Source organism: Hydra vulgaris, chromosome 09, assembly GCF_038396675.1.
Source record: "Hydra vulgaris chromosome 09, alternate assembly HydraT2T_AEP".
Classification (NCBI taxonomy): Eukaryota; Metazoa; Cnidaria; class Hydrozoa; order Anthoathecata; family Hydridae; genus Hydra; species Hydra vulgaris.
This window is the reverse complement of record NC_088928.1, coordinates 64,547,321-64,563,197: the sequence shown is the minus strand read 5'-3', so window position 1 is coordinate 64,563,197 and position 15,877 is coordinate 64,547,321. Positions and strand designations below refer to the sequence as shown.

At 29.4% G+C, this 15,877-nt stretch overlaps 2 protein-coding genes across 2 annotated transcripts in view; both read right to left on the bottom strand.

Annotated features, from left to right (window-relative positions):
* Nucleotides 1–210: 210 nt before the first annotated feature.
* Nucleotides 211–3,593, bottom strand: LOC136085655 (uncharacterized). Its single transcript, XM_065806979.1, has 2 exons — nt 3,499–3,593; nt 211–955 (listed from the first exon to the last, which is right to left on the bottom strand). Exon 2 carries the CDS (start codon nt 943–945, stop codon nt 211–213), a length of 735 nt encoding a protein of 244 aa, XP_065663051.1. The 5' UTR covers nt 946–955; nt 3,499–3,593.
* Nucleotides 3,503–15,877, bottom strand: part of LOC136084938 (uncharacterized) — a 32,829-nt gene continuing 20,454 nt past the window's right edge. Inside the window, exon 2 of the mRNA XM_065806339.1 lies at nt 3,503–6,356. Coding sequence (XP_065662411.1) covers nt 4,034–5,569 — 1,536 coding nt within the window. The 5' untranslated portion in view covers nt 5,570–6,356 and the 3' untranslated portion in view covers nt 3,503–4,033. The remainder of the gene's footprint in view (nt 6,357–15,877) is intronic.

Below are 15,877 nucleotides of genomic sequence, written 5' to 3'. Positions count from 1 at the left end.
AATTTATACCCTTCTATATTATTGTAGAAAATAATTTTGAAAAAAAAAACTTACACAATAATTAAGTCTTGTACAACATTTATAAAGTTCTTGCCCATCTCCAAAATAAAATCCTCATATGATTTTAAAATACTTTCATCTTCGTAGTATTGTGCAGTCGTCAATATATCTTCTTTGTCAACTGAAGAAACATGAGTACTCTTTAAAAAATCAATGTTTTTTCCAAATAGATAAGTAAGATATGGCATACTTATGCTTGTTTCTAGTTTCTCTGTACATGTGTGGATGCTCGCTAATATTTCCCAGACATTCAAAATTGTTTTTTAAAACGCTTAATGAGTGATTGGCATCAAATAATTCAGTACTCACGTCATCAATGCTACCTAATATCAACGATCCATTTATCTTTAATCTTTGGGTAATTTCGAGCAGTTCTTTATATGCATTTTTGTATCTAAAATCAACAACGATTAGATCATAACCTTTTAAGGTAGGTCTCATGTTTTTGTAATCAGCTTGAAAAAACGAAATTGTGTTGTTTTTTTCCTCTAAAAGTTTTTTTCCACATTCATTAGGTTCCAGGTGGTAAGATTTTGACTCTGTGATCTCTCCTTCTAGTTTCTGAAACCAGCTAATTGATGAGTCACGTAGAAGACTTTCTAAAAGTTGCAAGTTGTTTGCAGTTTTATCTGTAAAATCAATTTCAAGGTTGCTACAATTTCTCAAAATTTCTAATGTGGCTCGTCCAGCTCCTCCATAAGCTACTAATATTTTAAGTTTATTTTCTTGATGATATTTGCGAATATTCTGGTTAATAATCTCAGCAGTTTTACTTCCAAGGATATAAGGCCAATTTAAAACAGGTTTCTTTTCAACCAAACTTTCTCCATTAAAATCAGTATAGTGCTCAGTCAATTTTTCTCCAATTACCAAGTTATCAAACATTTTATTGACTCTAAATTATGTGTGAATATATATATATATATATATATATATATATATATATATATATATATATATATATATATATATATATTCATATACATTAATTTAAATACATAGTAATATAAACAACAACACTAACAAAATATTATAGATTATTTAGTAACTATGTTGCAAAATAAAAGTTTGAAAATATTTTTTATTATATTAGTTTCTTGAATCATTAAATTTTATTTTCTAAACAGATTTTAAAAAATCCTTCTGAATTCGAATTTATTGGAATTAAATTTAAACAACTTTATCGCATTTAAAATTTAAACGACTTTAACAAATATTGATTTTATCTTGACAATTGCATAATGTACTTCAATATTTGATTTATTCCTATATTTAATGTATTTCTATATTTATTTTCTCAAGTTAAAAAACGTTTATCGTGTATAACGTGATTCTAAATAGAAGTAAATAACTTCTAATCAATGGATTAACCATGAAATAGAATGGAAAAGAACGGAAGAAAGCAAAAAAAAAAAGTATTTTTATTATATAAAAACTTGATTTTCTGATATCATTTTACAATAGTCTTTTTATCATAACTGCGATTATACCGACGATAGGATCAAAATGTTATAAAAATATATGAAAATGCAACGCCGTTCGGGAGGTTTTTTGCCCCAGTTGACCTGTGAGATTAGCTTGTCATTCTGTGGTAGAAGTACTATTAGAGGTATACGATTAACATAGTTTTGTTTACACGATTTTTAATAATAAAAAAAAATTGATAAAAGTTTTGCTTTACTACTACATCTGAACTTGAAATCTTTTTATAGATAACATATATTTATAACATATATAGGTAACATATATATAAAACAGGCCCGTAGGAACAAAAATTATATTAGGGGGGGGGGGGGATAAATCTACCTGGTAGGTCAAATAGTAGTAGGTCAAAAATATATGTCAAACGAACTTAAGCCGAAAATAGAGATAACAAATTAGGTCTTTTCTATTCTTTTTTTTCTTTTATATCTTATATGTAATTGTTTGCTTTTTTCTAAAGCTGACTTCAAAATTATTTATTTGAAAAACTATTGGGGGGCAATGCCCCTGCTCCCCACCCCCGGTTGCTACGAGCCTGCAACATATATAGGTAACATATATAGTTAACATATATATATATATATATATATATATATATATATATAGATTAGTAAAAAACACTTATCTAACTTTTATCTTCGACTTGAAGTTTCACCATTGCTGGATCATCAGGAATATATATATATGTATATATATATATATATATATATATATATATATATATATATATATATATATATATATATATATATATATATATATATATACTTATAGCATATATAGGTAACTTATATATAACATAACTAGGTAACATGTATATATATAGCATATATAGGTAACATACATTAGTAACATATATATATATATAACATATATAGGCAACATATACATATAAAATGTATATCGAACATATAAATAACATACTTTTATGATCATTAAAATGTTAAAGAAAATGACTTCATTATTTATAATTTCAGAAATTTTATTAAAATGGAGCATACTACATTTCATTTTTACCAATATATATTTATTTAATTGTACCGGATTTTGCACTTAATTTAGCGGTTTTTTGCATTTAACCTAGCGGTTTTTTGCATTTAATCTAGCGGTTTTTTGCATTTAATCTAGAGGTTTTTTTTTATAATAACAAATAGTTTTGCTTTTATTGCTTTGCTTAATTTAACTTCTTTATATACAAAATTAAGCACGTATTTTCATTAGTTTTTAAAAACTCTAAAATGAATAACACACGAAGACAATGCACATAAATTAATATTGAAGTAAGAAATTTGATTAAGGCAAGAAGTATCGGAATATGTGCATATAAATAATACTTCGATAAGACTCCTGGCCCATCAATATTTGTTAAAAGGTAAAGTCAATCCTGGTGTTTGAGGTGATTTTTGACAGTCAGTTTGTACTGTGGAAATAAGAGATAAACTGTATGAGTTAATTAGAGATAACAGAAACTGTAATCTACAGGAGATAAAGGTATAATTGGGAATCGATGTCAATACAATTTGCAATGTATATTAAAATACAAAAACCGTATTTTAAGAACTAACAATAAATTAAATTTTGAGGCTGATATATTTTTGATATAAGTTTGTGTGTGAACAATTACATCGTTAGCCGATCCGTAGCGTCTTTGAATCATTGAGTCTAGTTCAGGTGCCGACATTGGACCGTCATAATTTTTGTACCTGTAAAGATGCGACAGACGGTTAGTTATCAACGTTTTAAACAATCAATTAGTCAATGTCGATTCAACTCAATTCCGAAGTAATAAACACGTTTGCATTCCGAAGTCGATACCTGAGTTAGGCACCATAATTCTAAAATGCTACGAACCTATAAAGGCTAGCTGACATAATACTATAGCATTTTGCTTTAATAAAAACGCCAAATTAAAAGAGAATGATATCTAAAACTTTAAAAATTTCCTAAATAAATTACCTGCTGTGAAAACTGTTTTCACTATCTACGTATCTAATTCCAGCATATTGGTAGAAATGCCTTCTAAAACCATATCGTGCATTAACATTTGCTAAATTGCCTAGTGAATCCAAGACCCACCTAAAATGTGATTGTGAAACCCATCAATTGTTGGCAGACTAAAGTCATCGTAAAGTGATGCGTTTAAATCCGTTCATTATAGTGAGAACGGAAACGCTATGACGCCATACATTCCCTGAGACGTCGTAAACCATTTTACCTGCTATGAGACCTCCATAAAGATTTACAGGAGTAGGCGAACCAAATTTATTCAGGTTCGTGTTTGACGTTTCGTTTTGTACCAATAATCTCATATGAAAAGATTCTTCGTGAGATATGAGTCGCACCTTAACTCCACTACTTTCACTTTTCCAATTACAGAACGCTTCTGCTTCTAAATTATTTACTTCAACAGGAAAATCCCATGGCATCGGAATCTCTTCTAAAAGCGATCTATAAGTAAACTTGTTTACCCAAAAGCGTGGCATTGTAACATTTAAGTCAGTGACATATCGCCAACCTTCTGTAACCACCATTTTTTACCAAATTCTGTATACCCACCAGCTTCAACAAACTCTAAGTATTCCGCATTAGAAACAAGCATCTGACTAGCTCTGAAAGGTTTCAAAATCTTTTCTTCTGACCCAAACTCATTATCCCATCCGAAAAAGTCACTTTCTAAGTTATCTTTACCCATTAAAACCTTTCCTCCAGGAATGTCAACTAAAACATTTTTACAAGAAGTATATAAATTTTCATAAGTTTTATTTGTTTTCAAGTTTCTTTTTTCTGATTTGTACACTGGAAAATTAAAATTGTGTTTCTTCTTTATTAGGCGGAGGGGTACTTGCGAAATTATAACAGCACTTGTTTCAAGGTGAATTTTTTCGTGCTCTATTCCCATTAATATTACCCAATGCAAACTACTAGGATTGATTGGTAAGATTACTGGGTGATTATCAAGTAGCTGCAATATTAATTTTTTAACCTGTTGTCGATAAATTTTAATTTTGTTAAGATACTCTGCCAGTTGCTCATCCGAATATTTAGACCAAACGTAGTTATCTTCAAGTAAATCGTCCCAAGACATTTCGTCTACACCTACAGACATTATTGATTCAACGAATGTATCGATTCTCATTTTCGAATCTAAATAACCGCTAACTACAAGTTTGTTTATATAAAGCACCGCAGTGTGTGCATAGTAAAAAATGAGATGATGGCGTAGTCGCTCGGCTCTTATAAAGAATGCTTTTGTTTTTAAAACAGAAAAGAGGTTTTCATAAAGATCATAGATGTGCAAAAATTGTCGGCGTAATCCTGCATCAGTTGTCTTTGACAAATAAAGATTGTTGTTGCATATGTTTGCAAAAAACTCAAAATCTTCGATAGTGTTGTAAGACCAACAAGATATTCGTAGATATTTATTGAAAGATCTTGTACATACAGGATTTTTGGTTTCTTGCTCTTCCTTAACAATATAACTGTTAATTTCGTTGCGAACATCGTTTTTAAGGTTCATTCGTTTCTCTTCTTTAGTCTCTTTAGTTGTCTCGTTAATATCTTTACTTACGACTTTGTTATTGAAACAGTCTTGGTCAGTTGATTTAACAGAAACAAACAATCCATATTCTTGAAATGCCTTTTGTATATCGTTTAAGTTTTTTATTGATGAAAACTGACAACTTTTTAACTCAAAAATGTTTATTACCCTTCTTTCATTTGTTTCAGGCAGTAACGGTTTAACTCCTAAACTGTTCAGTAACCCACGGTTTAATAAGCTTGCAGCGTATTGTAACTGAGCTCTGCCATACTTTTTGAATATTTTAATAGCTTTTGACAAAGTTATGTATGAAATATAAGTGTCTAACATACCCAGCCACATGTAGCCTGCTTTTATTTGAGAATATGATTTTCCTTCGAAACTATCCCAACCAAATGATATTGCAGGAGGTCTCGGACATGCTTCAATATTTTTAAAACGAATAATACCGCATGATTTAGTATTGCCAATCCATTTGTGCGTGCTCATCACAAAATAATCAACACGTTCAAGTACCTGGATGTTATCTTCTAACAGTAGCTCACAACATTGTGTTCCGTCAACAACAAAGGTTATGTTGTGCAAAGCACAAAAATTGCTAATCTCTTTTAGAGGCAATATTCTGCCACTTTGGCTTGCGATTGCATCGCAAAATAAAATTTCGAAATTGCATTCGTTGTATGCCTTCGTGAGAGAAGTTAAAATAACGCTAGGATTTTCCTCCAGCAATGCATACCAGGAGAAATATAAACAATTTCAGATAAAAAACCATCATACTCTAGAGTTTCTAGTTGTTTTCTTGTTGCACCGTATATTGGGTTCAAAATTGCTGCCGTTGAACATTTTTTTTCTTTTATCAAATAATCTTGAACAGCAATCATACCAAAGGTGCAATTTGAACGAGGAGAACATTTTCGATTTTGAAAAATTCATGCAAAACTTTATAGGTATAGTCTGTAAGTGGCAAACAAAGTTGGTCGTAAAACACATCAGGATTTTCATCAGCAAAACTTTTTAGAAGCAAGCTCAAACTAACCACATCGCGCGATATGCTCGCCCAAATGCAGCGTGGTTTAAGTAAGCATTTTCTTTGTTTACTTGAACAAGCTCACTCAGTTTCAAATCATCTTTTATTTCGTCAAATATCTGATTATAAATGTTACTAGGCAGATACTTTTTGGTGTCTTCTTCGCATCGAAAAGAACCAATTGGAATAAAAACTTGTTCTTTGTCTTTGGTAATCCGCATAACAAAATATTTTCTTAAAGCCAAATGTCTAAAAAATGAGAAAACGATTAATGGTATTGTGTTGCTGTTCTGAATTTAAGCAAAATTTTTAAAGATTTAAAAAAAAACATGGTTTGAAGTTTGTTTGTGTCAGTGTTAACACTGATGGAGTTAACGACAAAGAGTTATAGTGTTATAAACATAATATAGTGAATATTATGCAGAATTAAGGTTAAATTTTAAAAAAAGTGAAATAATTGACGTGGTTTTGAAGTTGTGAATTATTTTTTTAATATAAAATTGTTTATTGGCCTAAAGTATCCTGTCAATTTTGCAAACATTTTATTTAACGATACCGACATGAATGAGAGTTGGAGGTATATAGGTTGTAGAACATTTCTGCTGTTCTTAGCTTTTGCTCGTTTATTTTTGCCTAGTTTACCTCTGAAGTTGAAAATTAATTAACTATAATTCTGCCTTTCATTGTTTAAATGCTTTGTTATAAGGTTTACTGGTAATTGTCATCAATAATAATATCTTTTAAATGCAGGGTTCCCACATGCCCTGATTTTACGTATAAGACATCATAAAATCACGATATTAGGGAACCCTGTGAACTAATTCAAATAAATTTTTAATCAGTTGAACTATATAGTTCACAAACCTTTTATAGTGAAATTATACGTGTTAAGTGTTTAATTAATTTTGTAAGAGTTATTTAAGTTATATTATGTACAGAAGATATTGGAATCAGTATGTTTAACTGTACCATTCGGAGCACATTGATCGTTGACTACGCGGAACTAATTGGTTGGAAGATTAACGTAAGACCTAATGTCAGACTTTTTATACAGTTTTTTTAATACAGTTAAATAAATAGCATGTGTTTATGATGGATAAAAAATTTATATATGACAAACAATTTCTTTTAACATTTTATTTTATATTGACGGCATTTAGTCCAATAGTTTTAAGGACGTCAACATTTTTGATGACGGTCAAACTAAAATTAAAAAGAAGCCATATCGGCTTAGAAATTCGTAACAACAAGAATTTAATTCTTAATAAAACGGACGTTGTCAAAAATATCATAAATTTATTTTTTAGCAAAAATTTGTTTTTCAGTAAAGCACAAAAAAAAATATCTGCATTCCATATTTAAAATTGATGATGCGTAGTTGATGACTATCTCATTTGAAACAAATTAAATCTATTAACTAGGCAACTAAATAATTCGACTTATATATTCCTAAATATACCACTTTATTAAAGACGTATAATCAAAATAACACTTTAGACTATTAGTATAAATTAATGGTTTTGTACACTCTGTGTTTTTAAAAACAATAAGTAAAAAATTAGATTTAAATACTAAAACATCTTTTTATAACTATAACCCAACGGTGAACTCTAAAAAAACTCTTGACTTGAAGTAAAGTTAGTTTTGTTTGTTTAGAATGGCTAAAAAATAAATATAAATCTTCTAAAGTATACAATATATTACAGATATTACTACGATAAAAAAAAACATCGTTGGAAAGTACTTGTTCCGTAAAGTGATTTTTAGAGAGAACAGCATTGGACGTTGTAACACACCAAGTTTAGCATAGATGACATGAAAAAATGATTTAAAAAGATATCCTTAAAAAAAATGCTCAACCTTATCGAATCGTCTGACCACATCAATGAAAAGTCTGATTACAGCAATAAAAGTTTTTAACAAAAATAAACAAGTTTTAACAACATAAACAAGTTTTAACAGCATAAACAAGTTTTAACAACCATAAACAAGTTTTTAACAACAATAAACAAGTTTTTAACAACAATAAACAAGTTTTTTAACAACAATAAACAAGTTTTTAGTGAAAAAGATAAAACAGTCAAGTTCTTTACAACTTGCATTAGAATTTCAACACAATTATTGGCATACAAAAAAAATAAGCTCTGCCCACCATCAAAAATCAAAAATAAGTAGGGATCTATTGGTTGCAAGGTTTAACGAAAATACAACTAGAGTTGATCAAAAGAACTATTTTCAACCAACACACAGTAAGAGAATTCTTTTAAAGTTTCAAAATAGTAAGAACGTAATATAAATTTTATCTTACCATACCTTACTATCGTTGATCCTTACCCTGTTAATGAAACTGTTTTAATAAGCCTTCTGGAGCCTGAGGCTAGCAGGTAAAGGAAGTAAATAAATAAAAATAATTATCAGCCGAACAGAGAAATATTAGTAAACAGTGGTAAGCATGTTGTGCTTGCAATGTAATTGAAAAATTAAAAGCTTTTTCCATATCAAATATACAGACAGAGTTTTAAGTAGCGAATATTTAGTAATCCAGAAATTTTTAGAGATGATGAATATTTACCATCATCAGTTATAGGTTGTTCTGACCATATATATATAGTTAACACATTTTTATCAGCAACCTAAAACTTAAAATAAGTGTAGCACATGCTGATGACAAGGAACATGAAATGACTAATGCCCATGTTGAAACACGAACTTTAAATAAAGTGTAAGCTTGCGTCATTAATCTCACTTCTTAAATTCTGGTATTTCTCACCTCAGTAATCTTACAATTTGAAGTTTTAAAATCATACAAGAAATCATCTGCCAGAAAAAGCAATGTTAAAAGTAGGAATCTAAAAACAAGAATCCTTAGTAGGTACTCCAATCAAAATCTAAATTTTTTTGATAAAAAAAAACACTTTAACCAAATACATTTTTTAAACTGCTTTTAAATTTTTTTAAATATTTAAATATCTATAAATAAATCACATGATTTTCTTGTTGGTGTAAGGTAGAGCGGAGAATCCAAAATGATTTTAAATCAACATCTCCCTCTACTAACTTGCTGCAGCCAAAACAACTTTACTGTAAACATTTTTAAAATAATTTAATAAAGTTCAGATTAAACTTTGACGAATAAAATAATTATTTTAGTTTATAATTATTAAATAGTAACTAAGTTTGCATTAAACTCAATTTGATTAATTTTTTTTAGCGAAATCTACTAAATTTTTTGGATTTTGTCATCAATGTTACATAAACACTTTGCATTTATTCACATCAGAATAGTAAAAAAGAAGTTAGAAAATCAGTTATCAAAAGCAAATTATAAAGTAAATGTTGCTGGTAAATTTGCGCAATGCACATCAACTTTTATAATCAAGTCTTGACGTAACTCTTTTTTGATTATTTTTTGACATTGCTTGTTACAGTTCCCAGACAATGTCGCAACGAGGCCTTACCTGGTGATTATATTTATTTCTTAATAAGAAAATTAAAAAATTAATATTCATATTAGGAATATAAATTCTATAATATTATATTTATAATATTACTAATGTATGATCTACCATAAACAATTATTTATGTTTATTTTACGCTGTGAACTTTATGTTACGCAGTGAAGTTTATGTTACGCAGTGAACTTTATGTTAGATGCGAACTTTATGTTACGCAGTGAAGTTTATGTTACGCATGGTGAACTGTGAAACGGATTTGTGACTAGCTATTTTATTTTGCAAATTATCAAATAAACTATTAGCTAAAATTTAATCTTAATAGTTTCAGACAGAGCTCTGCTCAAAAGAATTGCCTTTATCTGACAGACAAAAGCAATATTTATATGAAAAAATTTGTCATTGATAAAAAAAAACTATGAAAGTTTTATTTATTTTCAAGATTTTCCAAGAGCAGAAAACTTTATTAACATCTTAGTTTTTAGCACACGGTGCGTGAACATGCATAAATTTTTGTTTGTTTGTTTGTTTATTATCAGATGACTCTTCCTTATTCCAAAAATGTAAAAAGCAACTTTTTTTACCGGGTTCTGGGGAGAAATTCAGTTTAGAAATTTAGGCGAGTGCCCAGTAATTTTATACAATTGTGCAGGTCTCCAAGAGCCATGTTGCATACTCAAATTTCTAGTCATATGATATTGGTTTTAAATGAGGATGACTTGCAAAAGTTAGAGTCGTGAACTTCAACCCAACCACGTCTTGACCCCTATTTGCCCCACCCTGTCTCCTAAGATTACCAATAAATAAAACATCGCAAATGGAGGAAGTGTTTGTTTAACGGTGAAAAGTAAAAAAAATATAAAGTTTTATGAAGAAAAAATAAATCAAAAAACATTTTGGTAATAAAATTTTAAAAGATAAGTATATAAACAAAAATAAAGGATTTAAATAAATAAATAAAAAAAACCGAAACAAATAAAAACAAAGTTAAAGAAAAAAGTCTTCGAAAATGGAAAATAATTAGAAAACGAGACAAAATTTTTTCTACCACCAATATTTTATGGAAAGAAAAGAAAACGAACAATTATAAATAATTTTGTTTCTTGTGAACTTATGTATATAAAACATGTTGAATTTATTTATTTTTTTATTTTTCTGTTTCAATTTAGTTGTTGTTGCTTTTTCTATATCTTGATATTTACTTTTGTTTAACTCATCTATGTAATGCGTAATATAGTCTTTAATATTGTATGTAGCAGTGTATGTATGTATTTTATTTTTTTAAGTTTGTTTTTATTTTGCTTTTTTATTTTTTTCTGCGAAAATTTTTTTCTCTCACTCTATCCTTCTGAACTTATGTGATTAAAATTTTTGTTTTCTCTTTTTTCTCACTCATCTTATCTCATCCGTTCTTTCTTTCTTTTTTTTCATTTTTCTCAGCCTTACTCATTTAAATTTTTGTACTGAATCCCACTTTTTTAATATTAATGCTCCTATTACTTCTTTTTTATTACTTGTAGTTAATGCAGTTTACTTTATTATTTCCTTGTTTTAATATTTTTTAAATTTTATTTGTTTATTTTATTAAGGTGTCATTCCATTGACTAACTTTTTAACTATATGAGTGATACCGAACCTAACTTTGTACAGGTAATTAAATTTGTAATGTTTGATTTTAAGGTTAAGTAAATAAACTTATGTTCTATCATGAATTAAATCAAAATTTATTGACAGATTTTAAAGTTCATCAAAAAATCTCGTTTCGTTTAAGATTTTCTGACTAGTAGTTTAAAATTCCGCCTATTTACCCTGAAATAGCTTTGAATGTTGGTGACTTTTTAAACGCGAATTTTTTTTTTTGATAAATTTAATATCTGTCAATGAATTCAAATATGAGTTTAATAAAACACAAAAAAAAATTTTGAAAAGCTTTCATGTTGATAAATTCGAAATATATTGCTTTACTGTCTATACTCAATCGTAGCCCTTAGATTTCTATAGCTCGCATAAAAAGAAAACTGCAATATTTTTTGTCATAAATAAAGCTTGAATGATTTTCAAAACAGCGATGGACTATTTTTTAAAAATCTCTAAGTACCTTAACGTACTTGGCAGCGAGATTTTTAAGACTGGACTTCTGAAAAAACATCTCAAAGCTCTCTATGTTTTTAAGCAACTTATTGCAAGCATTGCCTTTCAAACAATGCTGCCTTCTAAGATACTATTGCCATTTTTATTGTAGACAGACACACTCCTTGTTTTCAAAAAAAAAATTTTCGACCTCTTTTCAAGTTTTGTCTACAACACCTAACAGTATAGGTAGACCAGGAATATTTACTTTTTTATTTTTGTCCCCTGTTAATAAAAAGCGTTCGACTGACAAAAATTTGTCTACATTTTCAGTCTTTAATTTTGCACCATTAGATATCCATTTTTTATGTAATCTGCTGATTTTAAGAGATGAAGTTATTCAAAACGGACAAGGGTGCTTTGATGTTGCAGTTTGTTTTCCAACCATTTGAAGCAAAATCTGTAGATTTTCAGATACTGCGTAATCTAAGAAAGAAATGTTTAATAAATCCAAAATTATCCGCAGATTGTCGTATTTTTTGTTTATTGAAGGTATTATGGACAGTATAATAGTTTTGTGAACACTTGAATCTTTAAAATCTTTAAACGCGTATCCGTCACTTTTTCAATTTATTTTATTATTTTCTAACTTTGGTTTTTGGGTGATTGATAGAATAACTTTAAGGAATCCTTGCCCTACATCTACACCTAAATTGATTTCAATTTCATTTGTTTCCTGATGTCTGTGATGAAACGCAATTGCAACAAGCTCTTTAACGTCATGGAAATACACCATAGGAGTATCTTTTTCTACCAACTATACATGCATAAAAAATCAAAATAAATGATACCTCTTTGTTTTTATTTACTTCTAATAGCAATGGGAATTTATAATCATTGAATAATTTTCCAATCAGCTTGTTGACATCAGTCAGTTTAATATGGGAACCAGATTTTACACTTTCCCGTCCTCCAACACGTTCTCCTTCAAACTCTTCATCCTTCACCTTCACTCCACAGAAAGTGTGCAACTTTAATCATATTGCGATTACTTTGAAGTCATTACTAAATTATTTCAAAAATTAGCATTAAACTCTAAGTAAATTATATTTAAAAAATTTTTAAGCATCAAAACCTTAACTGGTATGTAATTTCAATTAAAATGTGTTTAACTTATCCAAAGAAAAAAGAAGATTTCTTAACTTCAGTCTTTACGACTAGAGCGACAAGTTGCTTTAAATCAAAGATTTTAAAGGCTAGTGTGTTCCCTGATGAAATTTGTGCTCAAACTTTTAAAAAAACTGGACAAAACTTTTCCTTACACTGCACAGTGAAGCGAAATTGTCAAAAAGCGGCCAAAACTCAAAATTTTGTAATAAACGTTTTTATTAAATTATTGTTCCAATTTAAAAACAAACTTAAAAAGTGGGTTATTAAAAACATTTCAAGTTGTAGACCCCTCCCCTTACCCCCTCTTCCCTCCCCCTCCTCCCTTAAATTTTCAATGCAATTTTTTTTAATTTTTAGATTCTAGAAATTATTCTAAAAATATTTTCTAAGTGAAAAAAATATTTACCTTATTTATTAAGCATTAATATGTAATCCCTGATTATATATACTGATAAGTGAATTTTTACATGAAAAAGTTTAAATTTGAAAAGATAACATTTATTAAGAAAAAAAATAGCTATTCATCTCCTCTGAGGAGGTCTTGTACGTCAGGATCAAGGTTAGGATCAGAAAATATCTTGGGGTTCCTGAAAGCAATCAAAGAGATGGCAGGGTCGCTTCTTATTAGTAAATAATGGAATTGGTTCTGCAACACATTAATTCTAGATATTTTGCATATGTGATTGAGCCTTGCATTTCGTATGGCCTTGTTTCGTGCTTCCTGTGCCTCCTCCAAATACGCTCCAATGGGAAGATCCAAATGCTCAGCAATTAAAAATCCATGTTCCAAGACTTATGAAGTGTAGGTGGCATAATGTACCAAGGATAGGTTTCCACTATCAGCTCTGAAGTTTTATAACAGTATGCTTTAAAAGCATCCAAGTTCAGGTGGAATTCACTGCCAACGGCATTCAAAATGTTTCTTAGTCTTAAAATGATGTCCAAACTAACTCCTGTATTTCAGAGAAAGGTATCTGTAATTAAGAAATGCCCTCCTTACTGTGTTTCCTGTATTAGTATTTCTAAATCCATGCTTAGATATAGGATACTAGTTTAACACCTCTCTAAACTTTCTTTTGATTTCTCTTTTTCGAGATTTTATTGATAATTTATCTTCTGAAGATGGGGCTAGTATATTTTAATATCCATTTTATATCCCAAGTGTAGAAGATCAAAAATTCGTATCCAACAGTGCAGTATGGATAATCCTAAAGCTATAGCTTGCTTATTGCAAAATTTTTCTCTAATTATATCCAGCTTGTTCATTTCACTAGGCTTGGCAGAACAAATATTGGGCAAAATTGGTTTAGTTTGTATCTGTTATAGCATTCACTGCCTTGCCGTCCAACATGGTCATCTCAATTTTTATTTTTATTGTTGCTTTCTGGTTAGAGAATGGGATTTCAAGTTCAAAGTATTGAAGACTTTCTATTTGCTTCCTAACATCTAATTCTTCAGTTCTTGTTGACTCTTTTGTTTCTTTTTGGTATTGCAGGTGAAGAGGCCTGCAAAAGAGGTGGCTTGAAGGCAGTGAGCTTGACCATACAGTGATGGCCCCTATTTCCAGTTTTAACGGAACAATTGCAGTTTGGAGCAAGGATTTTTCATTTTCAACTCCTGTTTAAAGATCTGTCATCAAACCTTTGATTGAATACACTTTGAGACGAGGCTCCATCCATTCCAGCTTTCATATAGAATTTTCCAGTTGTTTCCGATCCATCTAAACACTTCTGTCTCAGATAGGTTTATAATTCTTGATAAAGTGTAGTTCACCATTGACTGAACATAACATTTGGTAGATGTTTCTAAAATTTCCAAATTTTCTGGACAACATTTGGATTTTGCATCAAATATTAATTTGACTGAAGGGTATATCTCTGCATTCTGTTTCAGTAAAGAGTTTCTAATAACTAGATATTTTGAATAACTGAGATTTCAAATTATCTTTAATGCAAGGGCCTCTTCTGCTTTCATCATTATTGGATTCGTTTTATTCTCAATAATTTTCCTGGCTAAAGCTGGATTTTTAACAAAATGATTAATAACTTTTGAAAAGTCGGTCTTTCCTGGGCTTGATTCAGCACTCAACGCAATAGCACAGACAAGTTCTTTGGTACAATGGTCACCAATCAAACTAAAAAAATATTTTATATTTTTAGAAAAATGTACTCATTTAAATAAATTTTAGCAACCAAAAACGTAGCATATAGATTTTAATATACCTGAATACCTTTCTCCTTTTAGCAACATCTATATTCGAGATTCAAGAAATACGGATGAAACACTTTTCCAGGTATGATGTGAACTCCCAAATTTTTTATTTTAATACAATTGTCAAATGAGGATGTGTTACAAAATATTACGGTTATTAGAGCTTGGGAACATGAAGAACCCAAATCACGGTCCCATCCAAACCTTTGAGAGGGGCGGATGTTAAACATAATTGTTTTCAAAACTCGAAATAAATTTTAATTTTATCAATAGAATTCAAAGTTCAGAGAAAAATCTTTTGGCGTTCAGAAGTAATGACCACGTAGAGTTTACAACCCCCTCATTTAGGGGGGGGGGGAAATATTTTACACAGATTTTTTTATACTTCTGCCCATAAATCCATTTCGGGCAATTTTGGGGCAGCTGATTTTTTTCTGGTTATCCATCATAACATCCCCTAGGATAAAAAAGTCATTTTAGGGTGGAACTCTGCGGAACTTTTGAGATATATTATTTTCAAAAACAATATTTATCGGAAAACTTATATTTTCACCTAATATTTTAATTACTCATTTGGCCAAAGCTATATTCAATAAATTAAGCTTTTTACTTTTGAACAAATCTAAAAGAATGCCTAAATAAAGCTTTATGATAAAAAAAGAATAAAAAAATCATCTAAATGAGTAAAAAAAATAAAAATTAGAAAAGTATGAAGAGTTCGCGAATTTTAGCGAACTTTTTACCTTCTACTAGGTAGGAAAAAATGCTTCTATCTGACTCGGATCGTCGACATGAGAGAACCAAAATTCTTATCATTTGATATTTTTTTTAATAAGTTGTAAAAAAAAATTAATGAAAATGGAGTAT

Coding starts and splice junctions, on each gene's coding strand:
- LOC136085655 (XM_065806979.1), bottom strand. CDS start 945: ATGTTTGATAACTTGGTAATTGGAGAAAAATTGACTGAGCACTATACT.